Source organism: Pipistrellus kuhlii, unplaced genomic scaffold, assembly GCF_014108245.1.
Source record: "Pipistrellus kuhlii isolate mPipKuh1 unplaced genomic scaffold, mPipKuh1.p scaffold_m20_p_2, whole genome shotgun sequence".
In the NCBI taxonomy this organism is placed as follows: domain Eukaryota; kingdom Metazoa; phylum Chordata; class Mammalia; order Chiroptera; family Vespertilionidae; genus Pipistrellus; species Pipistrellus kuhlii.
In genome coordinates, this window is record NW_023425515.1 from 6,137,281 (window position 1) to 6,159,131 (window position 21,851).

General features: G+C 45.3%; 1 protein-coding gene across 5 annotated transcripts in view; it reads right to left on the minus strand.

Moving 5' to 3' along the window:
• Positions 1-21,816, minus strand: part of LOC118724658 (minichromosome maintenance complex component 3 associated protein) — a 39,133-nt gene extending 17,317 nt beyond the window's left edge. Inside the window, exons 1-17 of one of the 5 annotated variants that reach the window (XR_006742309.1) lie at positions 21,562-21,816; positions 19,742-21,052; positions 19,044-19,270; positions 16,487-16,568; positions 16,073-16,217; positions 14,574-14,764; positions 12,857-12,996; positions 9,194-9,391; positions 8,613-8,881; positions 7,780-7,942; positions 6,361-6,521; positions 5,339-5,580; positions 4,854-5,071; positions 3,762-3,862; positions 2,243-2,374; positions 1,487-1,600; positions 70-222 (exon numbers count right to left, since the gene is read on the minus strand). Coding sequence is in view for 4 of the 5 variants with exons in the window: in XM_036448222.2 (XP_036304115.1) it covers positions 70-222; positions 1,487-1,600; positions 2,243-2,374; positions 3,762-3,862; positions 4,854-5,071; positions 5,339-5,580; positions 6,361-6,521; positions 7,780-7,942; positions 8,613-8,881; positions 9,194-9,391; positions 12,857-12,996; positions 14,574-14,764; positions 16,073-16,217; positions 16,487-16,568; positions 19,044-19,270; positions 19,742-20,945 (3,740 nt within the window). In the remaining variant the exon portion in view is untranslated. The remainder of the gene's footprint in view (positions 1-69; positions 223-1,486; positions 1,601-2,242; positions 2,375-3,761; positions 3,863-4,853; positions 5,072-5,338; positions 5,581-6,360; positions 6,522-7,779; positions 7,943-8,612; positions 8,882-9,193; positions 9,392-12,856; positions 12,997-14,573; positions 14,765-16,072; positions 16,218-16,486; positions 16,569-19,043; positions 19,271-19,741; positions 21,053-21,561) is intronic. The other 4 variants (XM_036448220.2, XM_036448222.2, XM_036448218.2 and 1 more) reach the window with 4 other exon arrangements.
• Positions 21,817-21,851: the final 35 nt, after the last annotated feature.

Sequence of the window (21,851 nt, forward strand, 5' to 3'; positions counted from 1 at the left end):
TCTGAAAGTATGATCTTTGTAAGAAGACTCCTGTGTGCATGGACTTAGCTGTAAGAACACGGAACTTACCTCTGGAGATACTTGCAGTAGCACTGCAGCTCCTGGAGGGTCTCCTTTGCAGTCTGGAAAATCTCCTCCCCGAGAAACAAGACCACCAGGTGGGCACACACCTCCTCAGAGCAGCGGGCCATGCGGGCCCTCTGGTCTGTCTCCACTGCACTCCTAGGAAACAGGGCCGTCAGTGTGAGAGCCACCACACCAGGGCCCACACACACACAGAGGGCCTGCCTTAAAAATACAAGAGTCCATATCTTTTATACTGAAATGGAATTACATTCTTGCTGCAAGAGGAACTTTAAGATTTTCATTTTACTTAAGGTATAGCCATTTGGAAAGGAGTATCACACAACAAGCATAAGAGAAAAAGAACAAAATTACAGGGTACTAGATTACAGGTCCAGTGGGGCCCTTGGAAATAAACCTTTATCTTAAAACAATAGCTAGAAATGTTAGTTTTTAAATGACCGTTAAGACATCCCCTCATCAGCAATATTTGCTGTTTGCAATTGGAAGTGTCTCAAGTACAGAACTGGCAGCCTGTGGTCAAACCATGGTGGCCCTCATATAAACCAGTATCTGTAAGCGATTTGTACAACAAAATTCTATCAACCAAGGGGTGGAGAGGACTTTACCAAATCTATTTAGTCAAAAAATCAAAGTAGTTTCAATAGGCAAGGCTCATTTCCAACAGCCACCCTCTTGGGTGAGCTGCAGGCCAAGCCTCCGGGAGCCAAGGAGAGCAGCACGTTCTCTGCCCATCCACAAGTCCTGGGTTCCCTTATTCCTAACACCCCTTCCTGGGATTAAGAACAGACAGATATCCATCATCTGTCAGGCCTCTTATAGTAAATACGGAAATAGATTCCCAATAAATAGAGGGAAACGTTAATGAACACATTCTGCTTCTAGGACTGCTCCCCATCTGCACTGGGAGCTGTGATCAGGACTAGAGTCCGGCGCCTTCGAGGCTGTCTCAGAGAGCTTAAGCATCAGGACAGATTTCCCTGCACAACCGAACCTCTGTCTTCCCTTAAGCCTGGCATGGAAACCAACAAAGTTCTTAAGTGAGATAGCTCCAAGGAATATTTTAGCATGTGGAATAGAAGAAGGATCTTTTACTACAGGAATACTAATGTTACTTTGGTATGGAGACTACCAGTAAATTCTTTTGCTGAAACATCCCCATGCCCAGGGCAGGGTCCGAAATGAAGGTAACAGTGAAAGGGAGGCCCTCTCTGGAGGCCACACACACACACACACACACACACGGACAAGGTTCTAGTGTTTGGCTATTAAAAGACATGTATGCTCCTTGCCAAAGTGCAACGCAGCAAGCGGGAGCTGCAGCAGCCTGCCCACAGCGCCTAAGGAGCCTGCTGCCTCCTGCCAGACCCCTCCTCTCTGCAGCACCCAGCACTTCACTTACTTCAGCTCCTGGGAGCAGGTTTCCCTCACACATTCTATCACCACCAGCTCTGTCAGCTCTGCAGCCAGGCCCCGACTCATCTGAGTTAACAGCAGTTCTCTTTCTTGTTTCAACCTAAGGGTTTAAAACAAAAAAAGAGCAAGGGTAATGTTTAAGAATAAAAATAAGCAGCATTGCCAAAACCGGTTTGGCTCAGTGGATAAGAGTGTCAGCCTGTGGTCTGAAGGGTCCCGGGTTTGATTCCAGTCAAGGCGTGTACCTCGGGCCTGATGCAATGGACAGCAATGGCAGGAGCATGCCAGGCACATTTCCAGTAGAGGGTGTGCAAGAGGCAGCTGATCGATGACTCTCTCTCATCGATGTTTCTAACTCTCCCTCTCTTTCCCTTCCTCTCTGTAAAAAAAATCAATAAAATAAATAAATAAATAAGCAGCATCTCACTACAAGACCTCACATGTGGAGGTTTGAGTTGTGCTGCCTAAGTCCGTAGGCCTAACCTGCTGATCCCACCACACAAACCACACAGCTGCCCCCACTCCAGCCCCACTGGCCACCACCCTCCCCCCACTGCTGCTTACAAGGTGGGTGTAGCCTCAGGACCCATCCACTCCCTGGGCCAAAGTGTATGAGCGCACTGGGTGGGCCTCAGGCCTGATGCAATGGACAGCAGTGGCAGGAGCATGCCAGGCCGGTTAGGTTCTCTGCTATGTGCACACACTCGGACCCCAGGTGCACGCCAAGGACGAGACAACTCACCTCTCCTGTTCAGCCTGCCGCCTCTCCTCCTCCTTCCGCTCCCTTTCCTCAGTCATTTCTTCAGCTGCAATGTGCTGCAAAATGCCTGTGGTAGCAGCTGCTAACAACTCCTCCACAGCAGCATTGGAAACACTAGACAGAGCAAAGCGGATAGAATTCTAAGTAAATCATGCCAAGCTAACCACATAACTAAACTTTGAACATTGGCAGGGGGAAAATCGTATTTAGCTTTTAGCATAAAAATTAAACCCATGGTTAGGAACATAAAATCTATCAAAACTGACATTAAACCCACAGCCTAGGTATATATCCAAACCAGGAATCGTCAAACCCACAACCTTGTGGTGAACAGGACTAACCAACGAGCCACTGGCCAGAGCAGATTGTGATTAAATTTATTAAGACTAGTTGCTGAAGTATTAGACAGAAGCAGATACAGTTTGTAGTTTTAAATGTCTAAGGACATATGTAAAATGCAAACAGTAAAATACTCAAATGTTTAATAAACGTTACCCAAGATTTTTTAAGTTAGTTTCTTGCTGTTTGTTTTGTTGTTATTGCTGTTATTCCTCACTCGAGGATATTTTTTCCATTGATTTTTGAAAGAGAGTAGGGAGGGGAGGGGAATAGAGGGACAGAAGAGAGAGAAACTGATGTGAGACACATCGATTGGTTGCCTCCCCTCGCACCCTGCAACTCAGATACGTGCCCTTGACTGGTAATCGAACTTGAGACCCTTCAGTGCATGGGCCGATGCTCCAACCACTGAGTCACACTGGCCAGCGCTATAGTGAGTATTTTTCATTGGGGGAGGGGGGGTAACTGAATATTTATTAATTTATTGACTTTATTGGAGAGATATTGGTTAATAAATTATATTGATTTTAGGGATACAATTCTGTAATCAGTCATCTAAGTCACCTGTATACTGTACTGTGTGTTCACCACCTTAAGTCAAGTCTCCTTCTAGTATTTTTCATATTTAATAGAGAATGAACTAATTTTTACTTTATTAGAATTTTTAAGAAAGTATTTTTATTGATTTTAGAGAGGAAGAAAGGGACAAAGAGAGATAGAAACATCAATGATGAGAGATAATCATTGATCAGCTGCCTCCTGCACACCCCCCGAGTGGGGATAAAGCCCGCAACCCAAGCACATGTCCTTGGCTGGAATCGAACCTGGGACCCCCTCAGTCCGCAGGTCAACACTCTATCCACTGAGCCAAACCGGTCAGGGCACTTTATTAGAATTTTAAGTTGTATTTAAAGTTTAAAGAAAAGTAGAGTTTAATTTACAACTTTAATAAACTTCTTGGTGCTCAAAAAGCAGACATGAATGGAAACTACATGCCAATGACAAACAGAAGGTCAGAAACATGAATTACACCCACCTAGAGAACAGAACCAACATTCAAGCCTATACCAACGGGAAGCTCAATCTCCGGCTGAAGACTGAGAGGGAGTGTCTGGAGAGACAGTGTGGTCCCAGTGAGTGCAGGCTGCTTCCGAGCACTTACCCCAGAGCCGTGGCTGCGAAGGCCGCCCCCGCAGCACCAACCTCCTCACAGTCCTGCTGAAGGACCTCCTGGATGAGCTCGTCCACCACCTGTGCCAGGTCCTAGAGAGGTCAGACGGCGGGTCAGGCGAGCCGGCAGCAACAGTGCCTCAAGCCAGACCCGGCTTATAACCTCACAACCTCACTCCACAGCCCAAAGGCACTGAAGGCCTTCACAGAGCCACGGAGTTCTCATGGAACCGGTCCTGGGCGGGAACCCCATCAAGGCCTTGTCAATGGACATTGTCTGAAGGTGTTTTAACGACCCTCATGGGGGCACGATGCTGCTTCTGGGACGAGTTCCTGCTAATGAACAGAGGAGGCTTGAACGAGGATGGCCTTTCAGAAGGCCCCCGGTGCCACCCCCTCACATCAAACAGCTTGGGGTCTGTGATCCCGAGTGGGGTAGTGTTGAGTGCCTGTCCAAACAAAACGTGGCGAGACCAAGTACCACAACCTGAGGTGGACCGGCTCTGCCCGGCCTGATCACAAGCCCGCCCGAGGGCATGTGGTGCTACCCGTGGTCCCATGTCCCTAGTTAACATGTCCACTGGTTTACTGAGCACCATTCAAAGCAGACACATGGGGGCACAGGAGGACTTTACCAAATATATCTAGTCACAAAAATCACAATGAAATTAAGTAAAAGAGGCATGCTGGGTCAAAGCAACCGTGGACACCACATGCCTGCAGAGCTCTTGGCACAGGAAGCACTCGACACCAGGCAACACTTATTTTATCAACAGCTTTACATCCATAAACACCCTTCAGCACGTTCGCCAAAGTTCCACCTTGAAAGTGGCCTTTCAAAGAAGAACACAGGCAACAAACTACAGACCCACTCAACATCCCTCAGGCTCCTAAGACACAGACTCAAGCTTGTGGACTAGGTCCCAAAGGGAGACCTGCCATGGCTAGTTCAGAACACTCTAAGGTCACATGTGCAACCACCACAGTGGGTTCAGGCTACATTCAATGGCCAGACTAGACATCAGGTGCCGGTGGGTGTTGTGCGTAACAGGCTGCTCGGAGCCTGAGCTGGGAGACTCCTTACCGCGTCAGAGTACACAGGCTCCGGCTTTGCAGGAAGCGGCTCCGGCTGCACAGGGGGTGGCACAGGGGGCTGGAACAGGCCGGGTGCCGCACTCAGGGTGGGTGCCGGGTGGTGCGGCAGGTAGGCCAGTGCAGGGGCCAAGATGGGAAGCGGCTGCGGGAGGAGGGCAGGCGGGGACGCGTCCGCCTCAGGACCACCTTCCTCTCCTCTCCCCGCACCTGGAAGAGAACAGGCACATGTGGGCACAAAGGACAACCTCCAGGCCCCCCAGGGACATAAGGACTGGCCACCCTCCCTGAGCTTCACGATAGAAGCACGCACGTGATGCCAGAGAGTCTTTCAGGCCAATCTCAGGGTGAAACACCTGAGCACTGAACCAACATCCCCATCTGGGCCCCAAAACAAGAGAGGTGCTTCTGGCTCCCCAGAGGCTTCCCACAGGGACACGCAGCTGGTTCCCTCCCCGCAGCTGCAGCTCCCCTCACCTGCTGCCTCCACGCCGGGTCTCTGAGAGCCCACAGGCAGGTCCGTAGCCAGGCTCTCCCCGACGTACTTATTCTGGAAGTTGAAGCTGCACACGGGGATATGCCGGGGGACAGGGGGCAACGGCCCCCCATTCACAATTTCCCCCACCGACACCATCAGCTTCCTGGTAATGAACACCGACTTCCTGGCCTTCGGTAACCCCTCTGGCTCCAAGAACGAGGACCGGTTCAGCTCAACACAGCTACCCAGGCCACAAAGAACCCAGAGAGAGAGAGAGATGTCTCAGGTGAGAGGCCAGCCTTCACTGCCCAGTGCCGGCAACAACGCGGGAAGCCCCCTCCTGAGGTCACGGAGTCACCAACCGCCCACATGGAAGTCAGGAGGGGAGCAGTGCCCACTGCTGCCAGCCTACATGGGTGCCACCTGGCCCAGCTGTTAACCCCGCACATACACACTCCTGGCTCCCTCCAAAGCTGCCACATCTCCATGAGGAAGGACTACAGGCAGCACAAAGGCCATAGTTGGAGGGAGGGGTTGGGAAACCCAGCTCAGGGCGTGCCTATCATGTTTTACATCATGATGCCATCTTCTGAGAGAAGGTCCATGACCTCATCAGGTTCTCAAAACACTCAAACTCCAAGCAGAGAAGCCCTGCCCTGGCCCACTGGCACCTGTGTGGGCCATCAGAGCTGGGCAGTGGCCTAGCATGGGTGGCCAGCAGAGGCCATCCTCAAGGGACAGAATAAGGAGGCCCAACCTTTACCTTTAAGTCCTTCAGTAACTTGTAAAGCATTAATTTTGGAGCCACAAAGAACTGGGTCTAAACCCAATCACCCGACAAGCAGCACGTGACCTGGGGACATCCTCCCGCCACTCTGAGCCTCACTATGTATACCAGGGAGGCAGCACATGAACACGCCCTCTGCAGGACCCAGTACATCAATGGCACTGCCCGGCCCTTTATCAGAGTTCAGACAAAACAGGAAAAAAGAAACCCTTCAGTTTCACCCTCAGCTCCTACCCATCGGAAACAGTGAGCCCGTGGTAGTTGAGGAAGTCTGTGGCCTCCTCGCAATCTCTGAAGAGCAGCATGCGCACCACGCTGTCCAGGGGAAAGATGGTGGACCGTTGGGTGCTTACGGTATAGGCGACGTTGAGTGCCCGGAGAGCATCCTTGCGGATCTGGAAGGAGAAGCCCATCACAGAAGTCGCCCCAGGACCACAGAAAGGCTGGCATCGGGGACAGGACTCCTGCTGTAACTCATTCCCTCTGGACAGCAACTTGCCATTAGGGGTCCCAGGCTGAGTGATCTAAGGCCATTTGCTCAGTGGAAGATGCCCAGGAAAGCATGCAAAGGAGACCATTTTGAACATCCTATATAATAAAAGCCTAACATGCAAGTCAACCGAATGGCGCAACGACCGTCACTATGATGCTCACTACCACCAGGGGGCAGACGCTCAATGCAGGAGCTGCCCCTAGCCCACAGGCCCCAGGCCAGCCAAAGTGGTGCCAATGGAAGGTGGAAGGGGGCCCTTGCCGAGCAACCTGCCAGTCACCCTGCAGAGGGAGGCGACCAGCTGCGGGGGCATATTTATTGAAATGCATTTAGCATCATCAGGCTCTCTAAAAATTTAATATCACTGAGAAATTCTAAGTTAGAGACATTATACTACAGTTTTTTGCTTCCCAGGGAAGATAAAGTACATGGCTCTAAAGAGGTTTTTCTTATCTGAACTGTAAGTACAGTATTTTTCATTGCCTTTAATGATCAAAGATGTTAACGCCTGTAGAGTGGGGTTACACCAGTGACCCTGGGGGGCTGCCCCAGACCTGTCTGAAACATTCATGGAAAGCAGCACTTAAATGTCATAAGTAATGCCCTAGCCCACATGTGTCAAACACAAGGCCCGCGGGCCAAATCCGTCCCGCCAGGCCTTGCAATGTGGCCCGCACTGCGCTGTCATCACTGCACTCCGCTGCATTTCCATCACAATGAGAGTTTATGACTGTTCAGTAAACCATTCGGCCCGCGATTTAGGCTGGATTTTAGATTTTGGCCCCTTCTCTGATTGAGTTCGACACCCCTAGCCTAGCCGGTATGTTCAGTGGTTAGAGTGTTAGCCTGCACACTAAAGAGTTGTGGGTTCAATTCCCAGTCTGAGGGCAGGTATCTGGGGTGCACATTCCATCTCCAGCCCTGGTCAGGATTCCTGTAGGAGGCAACCAATTGATGTTTCTCTCTCAGATTGATGTCGTGTCTCTCTCCTCTCTCTCTCTTCCCCCTCTCCCTGCCTCCCTTCCACTCTGTCAAAAAAAAAAAAAAAAAAATCAAGGGAAAAAATATCCTCAGGTAATGATTAACAACAACATATATTTATATATCATAAATAACAATCTACTTTCTTCTAATTCTGCAAGTACAGTGACATTACTCACCTGATTAAAGTAGCAATGTAAAAGACAAGCGTTCAAATAAGAAGCTGACTGGACCAGTTTGAAGAATCTCACAAAATTATTACTGTTCAATGCAGCAAAAGCCTGAACAGCAAATTTCACCTCAGAGGAGTTTCTAACAGCCGGATGGAACTGTTGTACTTCTCTGTTAATTAAAGGAAATAGAAGAGATTAGAAATTTATATGATTAACTTGACAATATAGTCCATAAAAAAGGATCTGATAAAAAAAAACAAAAAACTAGATTTCAACCATACTGAGAAAGAGGGTCATAATGGCAAATTGCTAACAGCTCTGATAGGGCACCCCGGGCATTGCTGTCCTGGTTCACTCACCTATTCTACTCATCGGGCCCATTCCTTCCTTGTTTCCTCTTGTTGACAAAAAGAAATTATTCCCAGGACGGATTTGGAGCAACTTTAGATGTACTGGTGTCAGCGCACATCCATCTGCTCCCAGTGGCTCAGGTCAAGGGACTGAGTCCAGCCAAGGTTTCTTACTATCATCCCAGCATTACGGACCAGACATAAGGCAGCACTAACAGCTACTGCTAATCCTGATAGCTCTTTCCCTGTTTACACCCTGCTTTCCATTTCCTTGTTTGGCTCAGTGGATAGAGCGTCGGCCTGAGGACTGAAGGATCCCAGGTTCGATTCCGGTCAAGGGCATGTACCTTGGTTGCGGGCACATCCCCCAGTAGGAGGTGTGCAAGAGGCAGCTGATTGGTGTTTCTCTCTCATCGATGTTTCTAGCTCTCTATTCCTCTCCCTTCCTCTCTGTAAAAATCAATAAAATATATATATAAAATAATTCACCTTAGGATGTCCCCCTTGTTGAGATTGAGCAGCACATTGTAGCCCTGGAACTCGGCTTCGCTGACGCAGAACACGCCCTTGTTCCTCAGGTCCTGGTACATCTCCTTCAGACTCTGGAGGCACTTGGTCATGTTCTCGTTGTTGATCTTGGCATCGAAGGAGGACATGGGCTCCTCACACATGAAGTGAGCACAGTGGATATGAAGCCGGGCACACTTCTCAATCAGGGACACCGTCGTGGGGTCACAAAGGTGCTGCTGCGTGATGTCCTGGCCACAAGAGGGGAATATTACACATGCACGCACACACACCTTACATGCATGTTTCACAGACACAGATCCCATGCACATGTTCCCATGCAGAGAATCAACTACTAGAGAAACCATGTTTATTAGCTGAATTTCTCATATTTCAATTTGAAACAAAGCCCATAAAGAACACTTTTAACAAGAACCTGTAATGATTTTAAATAATAGTATACTTTCTTACAGATAAAATATAATAGTCAAACGACAAAACCCTCACTTTCACTTCGGAATTCACATGCTTTTTCTAGCTTCCTAATCAGAAGAGGCCAATACCTTCCGTATGCCCCGCGTGCGGTTCCACAGGAAGTCATACCAGTCCCGCAGGCTGCCCTCCTTCTGGTCCATGATCTGGGTCACCAGGTAATCCATGGTCCTGCTGAGCACGGCTGAGGGCCGCAGCTCATGGGACAGCGGCTCCTCCTGGTCGGCTGAGGAGCGGCTGTACTCCTTGACGGCTGCCGCGTGGTCCACCTGAGGACAGAGCGGGGACAAGCGGCTGGGTGGCAGGTGCTGAGCCGGCCTCTCAGCAGGTGTGCCTTAAAGGAAGGGGTGGGATCGCACACACTCACACAGGATCAATACTACAGAATACAATTTCTACATGTAAAATTTATGTTTAAAGGGAACAACCAATTCAAAGACAAAATAAATGGAGAGACATATTTTGAACGTAAAGGGAACAACCAATTCAAAGACAAAATAAATGGAGAGACATATTGGGTCGGCAGCTAAGTAATTGCGGATTTTTTAAAGAAAATCAAAGACAATTTTTTCATGGAACTAAATAACTTTATTCTGTAATGTATTGCCCATTTTGATCAATGACCTCTTGCCATCTTTCAGGCAGCATCATAATCCCACGTTCAAAAAACTTCTGGTTTTTATTAGCAAAAAACTGAATCAGGTACGATTTGACATCATCATCATTATTGAAATTTTTACCATTCAAGGAGTTTTGTAAAGATCGAAACAAAAAGTAATCAGATGGTGCAAGGTCAGGACTATATGGTGGATGTGGCAAAACATCCCAACCAAGCTCCATTAATTTTTGCCGAGTGATCAAAGATGTGTGTGGCCTTGCATTGTCATGATGGAATACAACACCTTTTCGATTTGTCAATTCGGGCTGCTTTTCTTCAACTGCATTGTTTAATTTCATTAGTTGTTCAATGTAGACATCAGAATTGATCGTTCGGTTGGGTGGTAAGAGTTCAAAGTAGACAATTCCTTTGTAATCCCACCAAACTGATAACAAAACCTTCTTTTGATGAATATCAGCTTTTGATGTTGTTTGAGTTGGTTCACCTGGCCTGCTCCACGATCTTTTCCGCTTGATATTGTAGTAAACAACCCATTTTTCATCGCCAGTTATCAGTCGTTTTAAAAATGGACCATTTTCATTACGTTTCTTTAGCAAATCGCAGCTGTTAATGCGTTGCGTTAACTCTGATTCTTTCAGTTCGCGAGGAACCCATGTATCGAGTTTTTGAACATAGCCAAGTTGTTTTAAGTGATTTTCAATGCATGTATGTGATACATGAAGCTTCTCTGCAATCTCATGTGTTGTATTGTGACAGTCCGAATTGATTATTGCTTTGATTAGGGCGTCATCAACTTCAACTGGACGACCAGAGCGTTTTTCATCTTTGAGTGAAAAATCACCAGAACGAAATTTGGCAAACCAATTTTGACACTGCCGTTATTTTAAGGCTTCGTCACCATAAACAGCACATAACTTTTTATGAGCTTGCGATGTGTTTTTCCCTTTGCGGAAATAAAAAAGCAAAATATGACGAAAATGTTCCTTTTGATTTTCCATTTTTCAACGAACGCCAAACGAAAACTACAAAACAGATCAAAAAACTTTTTTTACTGATTAACAGCTGAATAGCCAACTATCAAATAACAAAATGTGTTTTACATTTGTACTACGTCTGCAAACCTAAAAATTCAACTGAAGCCATGTGTGTGAAACCAGCAATTACTTAGTTGCCGACCCAATATTTTAAATGTAAGTGGCTATCACATCAAGAAGCAGAGAAATACAAAAAGTAGGCAGAAGACCTAAATATGTAGACACTTTTCGAAAGAGGACATACAGAAGGCCAAGAGACATATGAAAACAGGCTCGAAGTCACTAATCACCCAAGAGATGCAAATCAAAACGACAATGAGGTACCATCTCACACCTGCCAGAATGGCTATCAGCAACAAACAAACGACAAGTGCAGGAGAGGATGCGGAGAAAAAGGAACCCTCATTCACTCCTGGTGGGAATGCAGACTGGTACAGCCACAGTGGAAAACAGTATAGAGTTTCCTCAAAAAACTAAAAATGGAACTCCCATTTGACCCAGTAATCCCACTTCTAGGAATATATCCCAAGAAAACAGAAAGGACATATGTACCCCTATGTTCATAGCAGCATAATTTACAATAGCTAAGATTTGGAAACAGCCTAAGTGCCCATCAGCAGATGAGTGGATTAAAAAACTGTGGTACATCTACACAATGTAATACTACACTGCTGTAAAAAAGAAGAAACTCTTACCATTTGTAACAACATGGATGGATCTGGGGAGCATTATGCTAAGCGAAATAAGCCAGTCAAAGAAAGATAAATATCACAGGATCCAGAGACAGAGAAACACTGAATGAACTGTCAAACCTCAGAGGGAAAGTAAGGGGAAGAAGGGGGGCGGAATGTAAGAGATCAACCAAAGAACTTGTACGCATGAGTATTAGCATAACCTAGTAGTCGGCAAACTGAGGCTCAAGAGCCATATGCAGCTCTTTGGCTCCTTGAGCGTGGCTCTTCCACAAAATACCACAACCTGGGAGAGTCTATTTTGAAGAAGTGGCGTTAGAAGGTTAAGTTTAAAAAATTTGGCTCTCAAAATTTCAATCATTGTACTGTGCTATTTGGCTCTGCTGACGGATGAGTTTGCCGACCACTGGCCTAACCAATGGACACTGGGACAGTGGAGGCTTGTCGGGCGGGGTGGGGGGAGTAGCCAGGGAGGGGTGGATGGGGGGAAAAAGAAATGTGTGTAATACTATAAACAGTAAAAAAAGAAATAAAATTTAAAAAAAAGAGGAATTTAAGTCAAGACACACCTGCTTGGCTCCAAGCACAGTAGGTAAAGAACTTGAAAGCATTTTCAAAGGTCTTAGCCATGCTCAAACACCAGATTAAGTCTACACAGACCAGGAATGAAATAGAGACAACAGTGAGCACTGGGGGGCAGAGCTAACGCAAGGGCCTGTTGAGCAGGAGCCCACGGCCCTTGCTGTGACAACTGCTGCCTGACGGAGGGCCCTGCGCTGGGTAAAGGCAGCTATAAGCCACCAGCCAAAAGAGCAGGAAAAGCCCAAAACTAGCAAAAGAATAAAAGAGTCTAAAATGGTGAATTCTGGGAAACAATTTAGAAACATGAACAGGCACATGTTCAGGAAGCTGAAGAAAGGTCATCCCCTCTGACAGAGTTCACTATCTGAAGGGAATCATCTAATCACCTCAGAGGCATTACACACAGCATGCTCAAATGAATTAACATTAACTGAAAAATTAAAAACAGCCTATCTAATGGTTGCAAAATGGGGAGCTTGGACAGAACTACATAATTAAATAACATGCCATCATTTAAAAATGTTTATAAAGAGTTCATTATTATAACAAAGAAATGCTCATAATTTTAACTGAAAAAAAATCATACAAAATTGTCTCTAGAACATAATCTCAAATGTGCAAAACATAAACAGGAATAAAATTGTAAAAAAACAAAACAAAAAAAACCCCACGTTTTTAATCTATGAAATAAATCTGCATCTACATCTGTATCTATACCTTAGGGTCCTGTATGGTCCTGTACAAGATTGCTTATACATAACTCACAACACAAACCACTGTATACAATGGGGGGGTGTGGGGCTCCACCTGGTCCGTTCCCGGGATCGTTTCAAAGACACTCAGCTGGCTCCGGGTCTCCCGCATGTACCGCTCCTTCTCGGGACACATGTCAGGGCACGTCCCAACGAAAGTCCTTGCTTTGTCCAGGTCGGTTCTTTTCACTCGAGCTAAATGACATCGAGTAAATAGTAAGAACATACGACATAGTACGGAGAACTCGGCGAAATGTGCTTTCGTAATCTATAATAAAAGCGTGATATGCTAATCAGGCCAGACAGCCGAATGCCTTTCCGGATGTCCTTCCGGACGTCCTTCAGAACGACCTTCCGAACGAAGCCAGGGCTGCGAGGGCTGAGCACCTTGCACGAATTTCGTGCATCGGGCCTCTCGTGATAAAATAAGAACATCACACAAATCACAAAAGAAAAGTTAAACTTTTTAAACAGTGGGCCTCTGGGAAAGAAGTGCATGGCCTCTACGCAGGGGGGAGGGGAGTGTACCCTGCAAAGACCCCCAAGGCCTTCTTGCCTCTCCAGACGGATCTCTTCACCGCACACAGGCAGAGGGGCACACACTGCACTCAGGACCCCTATAGTGACCTCAATAATAAGTACTCATGGCTGCAGTATGTTTGTTAAAAGAATCAATTTGTTAAATGTACATAAATCATTATTTTAAGTACTTCATCGTATTTTTAATATAACAGGAATCCCATAATGAAAGTTACTGGTCCTGACCTGCATAAATCTCTATTATTATCCACAGAATTTAAATAATTATATAAGTATCTTTTAGCCTGAGAGAGGTGGGTGTGGGGTGTATGGGGATCAATGAGGGGAAAAAGGGGGCATCTGTAATACTTTTAACAAAAAAAAAGTATCTTTTAAATGAAATGGAATGAACAACTTCATAATTTGAAATATATACATCTTATTTTTATTTTGGAAAATTCTAATAAATAGTAATAATTTTATTTGGAATATAAAAAAACACCCTAGCTGGCTCAGTGGATAAAGCGTTGGCCTGCAAACTGAAGGATCCTAAGTTCGATTCCTTCATGTGTCAAGGGCACATGCCTGGGTTGCAAGCTTGATCCCCAGTACGGGGGTATGCAGCAGGCAGCCAATCAATGATTCTCTCATTACTGATGTTTCTATCTCTCTCTCCCTCTCCCTTCCTCTCTGAAATCAATAAAAAAAATATATATTTTTTAAAACCACCATTCAGTGACGTAATTTATGATGGCAACTTTTATTACAGTGTTAAGGAGGCACGGGGATTATTCCACTGATTCACAGCTTTTGAAAAGAGAAAAATCCTAGTTAAAATTTAATTAAAACTTTTCAAAAAGCACATGTGCCTTTTCCTTCTATTTTTTTAACTGCACATCGTTTTAATGTTAAGAGAACACTTACTTTTAGAATAGGTAATACATTCACATGGTTCAATAACCCAAAGATTCAAAAGCATCCAAAATAGAACACAGTCTCATACCTCGTACCCTCTCTCCTGACAATCAGCGTGAGCAGACCCTTCACATCTCCCATGACTATTTATGCACACATAAAGCAAGTATGCGCACGCATGGGGACATACACACACACAGAGTTTCCCCCCTTATTTGTACACAAATGGTAGCACACTACAGACTTCCTGTACCCTGTCCTCACTTCACAATGAATCTTGATGAATTTCCATGACCGTACAAGGTCTCTGGACCTCTGCAGAGAGGCAGTCACCATACCTTGCCTCATGATTCTGTCCCTCTGGTCAAGCAGGCGGTACTTTTCCTCAGACGTTTCAGCCACAGTGCCTATCAGCGCACTGAGGGAGGACACACACAGCCCAGGACTCTCAGAACCCTCAGAGCCCGAGTCAAAAGAGTCTCCTTCAAACAGGTGGGTCTTCAGAAGGCCTGACTTCTTCACTGGAGAGCTACAGAGAAAGCAACATATCAGAGCCCTGTGTCCATCTGGCACCTGCAAATGTCCACTTCCAAACACTTCCCTTATCTTTCAGGATTTTCTGCTCCTCTACAGTTGGTAAACTATAAACTTTGAAGTGAAACAAGCTTTGATAATGCTGGTAATGAGCCAAATGATGTTACTCATATTATCTGTGATTTAAATTTTTTTAAACATATCATACTTCTTTTAAAATTAGATGAGCCCATTTAAACAGCTGAAATGAGTATTTATAGATTTCTATCTCAAAGAAATGAAATTCAGCCTGAAAAAAAACAACACTTTACCACCATGAAGAAATATCATGTCCACATGTTTTCATTCATAACTTCATTTCAGTAGAAAAGTGTACTATAAAAAACTGGGTATCCCCTATCAGCTTCGCCATTTTCTGGCAGGCTCTCAGAATTCTGTGAACTCCAATGTCAAAGAAGATATAAGGGTGGAGTACCGGGCCGGCATGGTCAGCGACTGAGAATCGACCTATGAACCAGGAGGTCACGGTTCGATTCCTGGTCAGGGACATGCCCGGGGTGTGCAAGAGGCAGCCAATCAATGATTCTCTCTCATTACTGATGTTTCTGTATCTCTCTCCCTCTCCCTTCCTCTGAAATCAATTAAAAAAAATTTTTTTAAAGGGTTGAGTGAGAAAAGAAAAAACAAAAGCAAATCAGCATCTATATTATTAATTGCAAGTGAGGAAAACAATTCATTGGCAGAAATAGGTGAAGGATTACAGACCTGTGGAAGCGAAGCGGTCCTGCTGAGAGAGGGAAGGTGAGAACTCCAAGAAAAGGGAAGGGCAGGAGCATTTGGAAGGAGACTGCACCCCATTTCAACACACTGTGGCTACCCAGTTATTATGCAGCCTCACATGATAAGCTGAACCTACAAAAAGCCCTGTTGGATACTGTCCTAGTGGCTATTAGGAATACACGGTTATGACAGCTAGTCAGAAGTTTTAAGGGGAAAAGTGACTGTTTATTCACTTACATGTCAGGTAGAACTACTGACAGCAACTGTTATGATATAGGGGACCCGTCAGATGACTGAGGAGCCCCGGGGCCTCTTCAGGGAAGTAGCAACCCTCTTTCCCAATCCCACTCCTCTCCACTATGTTCTCCTCTCCTCCCTGTCTTCCCTTAGTCCTACTCAGGTGTTAGTACATCACCCCACTTCCCTTTCATGCTTTGGCAGGACTGCTGTGAAGCCCCTCCTGTTTACTGACAAAAAACCCACGCGCCATGTCAAACAGAGTCCCAGGAACGACCAGCCGTACCTTTTACTCATGAGGCTGCCGACTGCAGTTCTGCCCATGGGCTTGGCGAGAGGGGAGTGCTGAAAGGCTGTGTCCTCGGGGCCCTGGCCAGCCTCACCCTCGCCTGCTTTCTTCTCCTTGAGGGAAAAAGGTTTCTTGTTGGGACCTGAGGATGCAAGAGTCAGAACAGCGTGTATGACATTACATGTCACTTGACACTGGATTTTTACTTTTTTTTTTTTTTGAGAAAGTAAAATTCTTATAATTGTTACATGAGGTTACAAAGGAGCCCAGGGAAACACTATGAGACAAAAGGATCCACTCGGAGCCACACCCCTCCCCCCCCATTTTGGCCTTGGGGAAGGGCTCCCCCTCAAAGCTTAAAGGGTCTTGCAAACAAAGCATTAGAGACTGCACAGGATATCTGAAACTCACTTATTTTCTTCCTGTGCCAAAAGATAGACGTTTCTTCAGGCAAACCTTTTTTCCCCTTCTTCCTGGCCAGGGCTGCAGAAGCCTGGAAAACAGTCCACAACTCAAAGCGTGAGGCATCAGGAGACCGCATGAAGTGAATTCAGTATCACTCTCAGTCAGCAAAAGTTCGTGCAACAGAGCAAAACCTCCACCCACTACATGGCTGACCACACTATCGGCCTCCAGCCTCGGGAGCTCCAATCCTTTACCTGTCTCACATCTGCTATTTGCTCTTTTCCCCCCCACCCCAATTAATGGCCTCACTGGCATTTGGTAAAATGATTCCCACTATCTGATAACATATACAGTACAGCATGGAAAGATACAGTCAAGTCACATACACACACAAAGGGAAGCTGCAGATTGATGCATACTGGATAGAATGTATCACAAAACACATAAAACCAAGTACTTGTTGCCGAAACCGAAACCGGTTTGGCTCAGTGGATAGAGCGTCAGCCTGCGGACTGAAAGGTCCCAGGTTCGATTCCAGTCAGGGGCATGTACCTTGGTTGCGGGCACATCCCCGGTAGGGGGTGTGCAAGAGGCAGCTGATCAGTGATTCTCTCTCATCGATGTTTCTAACTATCTCTCTCTCTTCCGCTCTGTAAAAAAATCAATAAAATATATTTAAAAAACAAACAAACAAGTACATATTAGAATACCTACAGATATGCCTATGAAAACGCTAAGAAAAAGTATACACCACTCTAGTAACTGTACTGGCTCCTGGGTAGCAGAAAAGTTGGGGGTGATCAGGGACTTCAGTTTTGTATTACCAATGAATTGCTTACAATAACAAAGTTTTTATATATCGTGTTATGTTATTTATGTTCCTCTCTCACTGATGTTTCTAACTTTCTATCCCTCTCCCTTCCTCTCTGTAAAAAAATCAATAAAATATATTTAAAAAAATAATAGTAATTATTGAGTTTCTATTTGGGATGCAAAAGTTCTGGAAATAGATAGTGATGATGAATGCACAACACTGTGAATGTGATTAATGCCATTGACTTGGAAAAAAATCAATAGGAAGGAATAAATAGCAAAACCCTAAAACTGTGTACATATTTACACAAAACTTCCACTTTCAGAAAAGGATATAAACTAATAAAAAATATATGCACAAAACTGTCCATAAATAGAACACTGACCAAGAAAGTAAAGAGGATAGAATGACATGTAGCATTTAACAATCCAATTCTAATCTAGACTGCTAAATCATTTCAGAAAATACTAAAGATTGCCACACGAAGAGATTACCAACAGTATTTACAGTATAATCCCATTTGTGTAAAAACAATGTGACTCTATATATGCAAAGACATTATCCACAATATTCAGTCAATATCTTAGAAGAGAGAATTATGGGTGCCCCTCCCATAGTATATTGACAGGCAATACTTCTACCATTTAACAAAAGTATGAAAACATGCTTTCTACCTTATAAATTCCTATAGAATTTATTTCCCCCCCAAGAATATTTTAAATATATATATTTTATTGATTTTTTACAGAGAGGAAAGGAGAGGAATAGAAAGCTAAAAACATTGATGAGAGAGAAACATCGACCAGCTGCCTCCTGCACACCCCCTACTGGGGATGTGCCCGAAACCAATATACATGCCCTTGACCTGAATCGAACCCGGGACCTTTCAGTCCGCAGGCCGACGCTCTATCCACTGAGCCAAACAGGTTTCAGCGCTCACAAGAATATTTTTTAAAATAATGAAGATATAAATCTACATAATGTGAGCTATAACTGTTATGCACAGGTGTACTTATATACATACAGGGTGGGGCATACTACCCTGTTTCCCCAAAAATAAGACAGTGTCTTATATTAATTTTTTCTCCCAAAGTTGCGCTAGGTCTTATTTTCAGGGGATGTTTTATCTTTCCATGCGCTAGGTCTTATTTTCGGAGGATGTCTTATTTTCGGGGAAACACGGTAGTACGTGGGTTTACAGTTGTATGTAAAACAGCTAATTCTTGTATTATTATTTATTAATTATTGTATTATTTTCCATACCAACAACTATAAGCCTGCTTCTGCCTGACGTTGTATTTAAAGTTAGGGTATAAACCAAACATCTCTCTGGGGAATGTGCTTACAAGGGGATTTCACTTTTTTCTGTATTGTTTGAGTATCAACAGCAAACATATACTATTGTATGACCAAATAAATCGAAAACAAAACAGAACTCAAGTTTGGAACAGTGCTATGTGGTTCTGGAGCCAATCCAGTGTGTTCCAGAAGAATCTTGACTTCATGGGACTCACCACAGCATTCAGTAGGGGATTCAAGCTTTTCACTAATGACTCCAAGTAAGAAGAAAAGTGCTATTCTAGCCTCTGCAAGGTAAGAACAAAATATTCTAGTACTTTCTGTATTCTTGCAAGCAAATAACTGGTTTAAAAAAAAAAAAGGTTTTGAAGTGACACAGTTCACTCCTACTTTTTTACTTTAAAACCAATTTTTTTTTTTACTCACACAAACTCAGTCGGGAGTACTCACGTGGTCAAGGAAATACACCACGGCGAGGCGTTTGTTGCGCCTGGTGTAAACGCGCTGCACTTTAGCAATTTTGCCGAAGTGATTCTCCAGAAAGGTCCTGGTGTTGAAACGGTCGGGAATGTTCTTGCACTGGATCGCTGTGACTTCAGAGGGAGAGAGGCCCCCAAGACTGTCTGTGCTCTCGCTTCTTTTATTCTGCCGCCCAGGAGTTCCTCTTAGAAAATCTAGCGGATCAGAAAAAATGGGCACAGAACTGTAGTAGATGTAATGTTTTCAAACAGGAGGCCCCCACTACGTAAGGGCAAAGGACACTTCCGTGTATGTGAGACCTGCTCCAAGATCCTACGGTATATGAATGTCCTTCATGTTTACAGGGGACTGAACCAAAAAAAATCAAGCGAACACCCAGGAAAATTTACCAAGGACTTGCCAGACAGCAAGATGGGCTGTATGTTGTACATTTTTTGAGCTCACCTTTTTTTTTTTTTTTTTTTAATATATTTTATTGATTTTGTACAGAGGGGAAGGGAGAGAGATAGAGAGTTAGAATCATCGATCAGCCGCCTCTTGCACACCCCCTACTGGGGATGTGCCCGCAACCAAGGTACATGCCCTTGACCGGAATCGAACCCGGGACCTTTCAGTCCCCAAGCCGACGCTCTATCCATTGAGCCAAACTGGTCTCAGCTTGAGCTCACCTTTTTTATCTCTACTTCCAGCTTCTTCCTCTTTCCCACCTGGAAACCGGGAAGCTGCCAGAACATTCTGACTCCCTCCTGGTGTGGCCATGTGATCGTTCTCCCCAGACTCGGCGCTGCCAATTTCCTTTCTAGATTCCTTGTTGCCCAGGCGACTGACTTCTTTATTGCTTTTGAAAACGTCCTGTATAGTCCGACCGAACAGAGTGCCTCCCCGGGGCCGATTCAGGCGGACAGGCCGCTTATCCGGAGGATGATCGCCCCCCGAGAGAGGGTCCAAGTCTTCCAGTGCGTCGTGGCCGTATCTCCTTGGGGAGCGATCCTGATCCTCCTTCCTTTTCAGTCCTTTCATGAAGCTGGCAAGCGGCTCCACTTGGGAAACAGTTTCTTCACCTCCTTGTCTGGCACCCGTTTTGCTAACTGGGAAGGGTTCCCCCAATGATCCTGAAGGCGCGGGGAAGCTAGCGAAGCTACTAGGAAGACTTCCAAATAGTGACTTCGCGCCTTTCTTTTCTTCTTCCACATTCTGACTGGACAGAGCAGGAAAAGGTGATGATGAGCTACTACTATCAGCTGGTTTTGAAAACGTAAAATTGGATTTAGTAGCCGAACTTGTCGCCTGTGTAAAAGAAAATGGAGTCTGTCCTCCAGGTCCACTACTAGTTGGTTGGGAAAAGGTGAAAAATCCAGAAGTAATTTGGCTTTGAGTCTTCTCTGGCTCGGATTCAGCCCCCAATATTGGTCTGAACACTACATTTTCCAGAGATTTAAAGCTGAACTCAGTTTTCCCAAAAACAGAGCTTGCTACTTCTCCAGTTTCTGGTGCAAAAGTAGAAGTACTTGGGAAAGCCCCAAGGGTGGGTGATTTGAAAGTAAATCTTGGGTTTGCAGGCACACATGAACTTGAAGGCCCAGAGGCAGCTACAAAGGCTGGGGTGTGTTCAAGTCCAGAAAAGAGTCCAACATTTGAGGTTTGGGAGAATCCCAATGGTTGTGCTGAAGAAGAGTGACCTACTCCAGATGTTGGAAAGCTAGATATCTGTGAAAATCCTGAGCTTTTCCCAGGTACTGTATTGTTTTGTCCAAAAAGAGAAGGCTGACCAAATCGAAATGGTTGCTTAGTCTGACTTGTTCCTATGGAACTACTGGCAGATATTAAAAAAGGACTAGGCTGCTGCCCACCGAAAGGATTAGTTGGGTTCATCTTTGATCCAGTTATTGGAAGGTAATAAATATTTCCCTGTACGAAGCAATCTTCTTCCTTAAACAGTTTGTTGAACGAGGGAGCTCCTCCCCTTCATTTCATGTAAGCTGAAAAACAAAAATTCAGATCATCAGAGCTATGTGCTGCTGGAAAACTAAGAAAAGAAAATTTTCATCACATGTCACATTCTAAATTATTTAATAGGCAGACAAGGTCAAGTATTCTTATTTTCTGAGAGATAGTGGGTTCTTTTTTTTTATTTTTTTTTTGGGGGGGGTGAGTATGGGGTGGAAGAAGATACCAATAAGTTACTTTATTACAGATGTTTAAAGTGTGACTAAAGGCCAAATCATTTTACTAAATTGGTAAATTCGCCAAAAACCTCAAATGTTAATTTTTTAAAAATGAATGCCATTACACTTTTAAAGAGAGGCGTGTCGCCTAACTTCTTCCAAACTCCAAAGCCAGATGATTACACTGTGACAACTAGAACATCGGTGTTTCAGTTCTTCCACCTAATTATTCTCTCTCTTAGCACTAAATACTCTTTCCAGATACAGAAATAAAATGTTTTTATGCCGGAACGAACCAGCCTAGATAGAGGTCGGGTACTCACGTGGAGAGGCCGCCCTACACTCGGGAGGGGCTGGAGCTGAGCATCACGACGACCCCATCTAGCAGGCGGCTCCATAGGTCCCCGCACAAACCGCACCCTGGGCCCGGCGCCTCCCGCCCTGTTAGCTACACTCGCAAGCGGGGCCGGAAACGGCGAGAGGGGGAGGGGGATCCTCCTCGCGGCTCTGACCCTCGCGCAGCGCTCAAGGTCCGGTCCGGCTCAGGGACACCGCCGCTGCTTCGGGGCACCTCCGCTCCTACCCGGTAGTGCAGACCAAGACCACCGGAAGC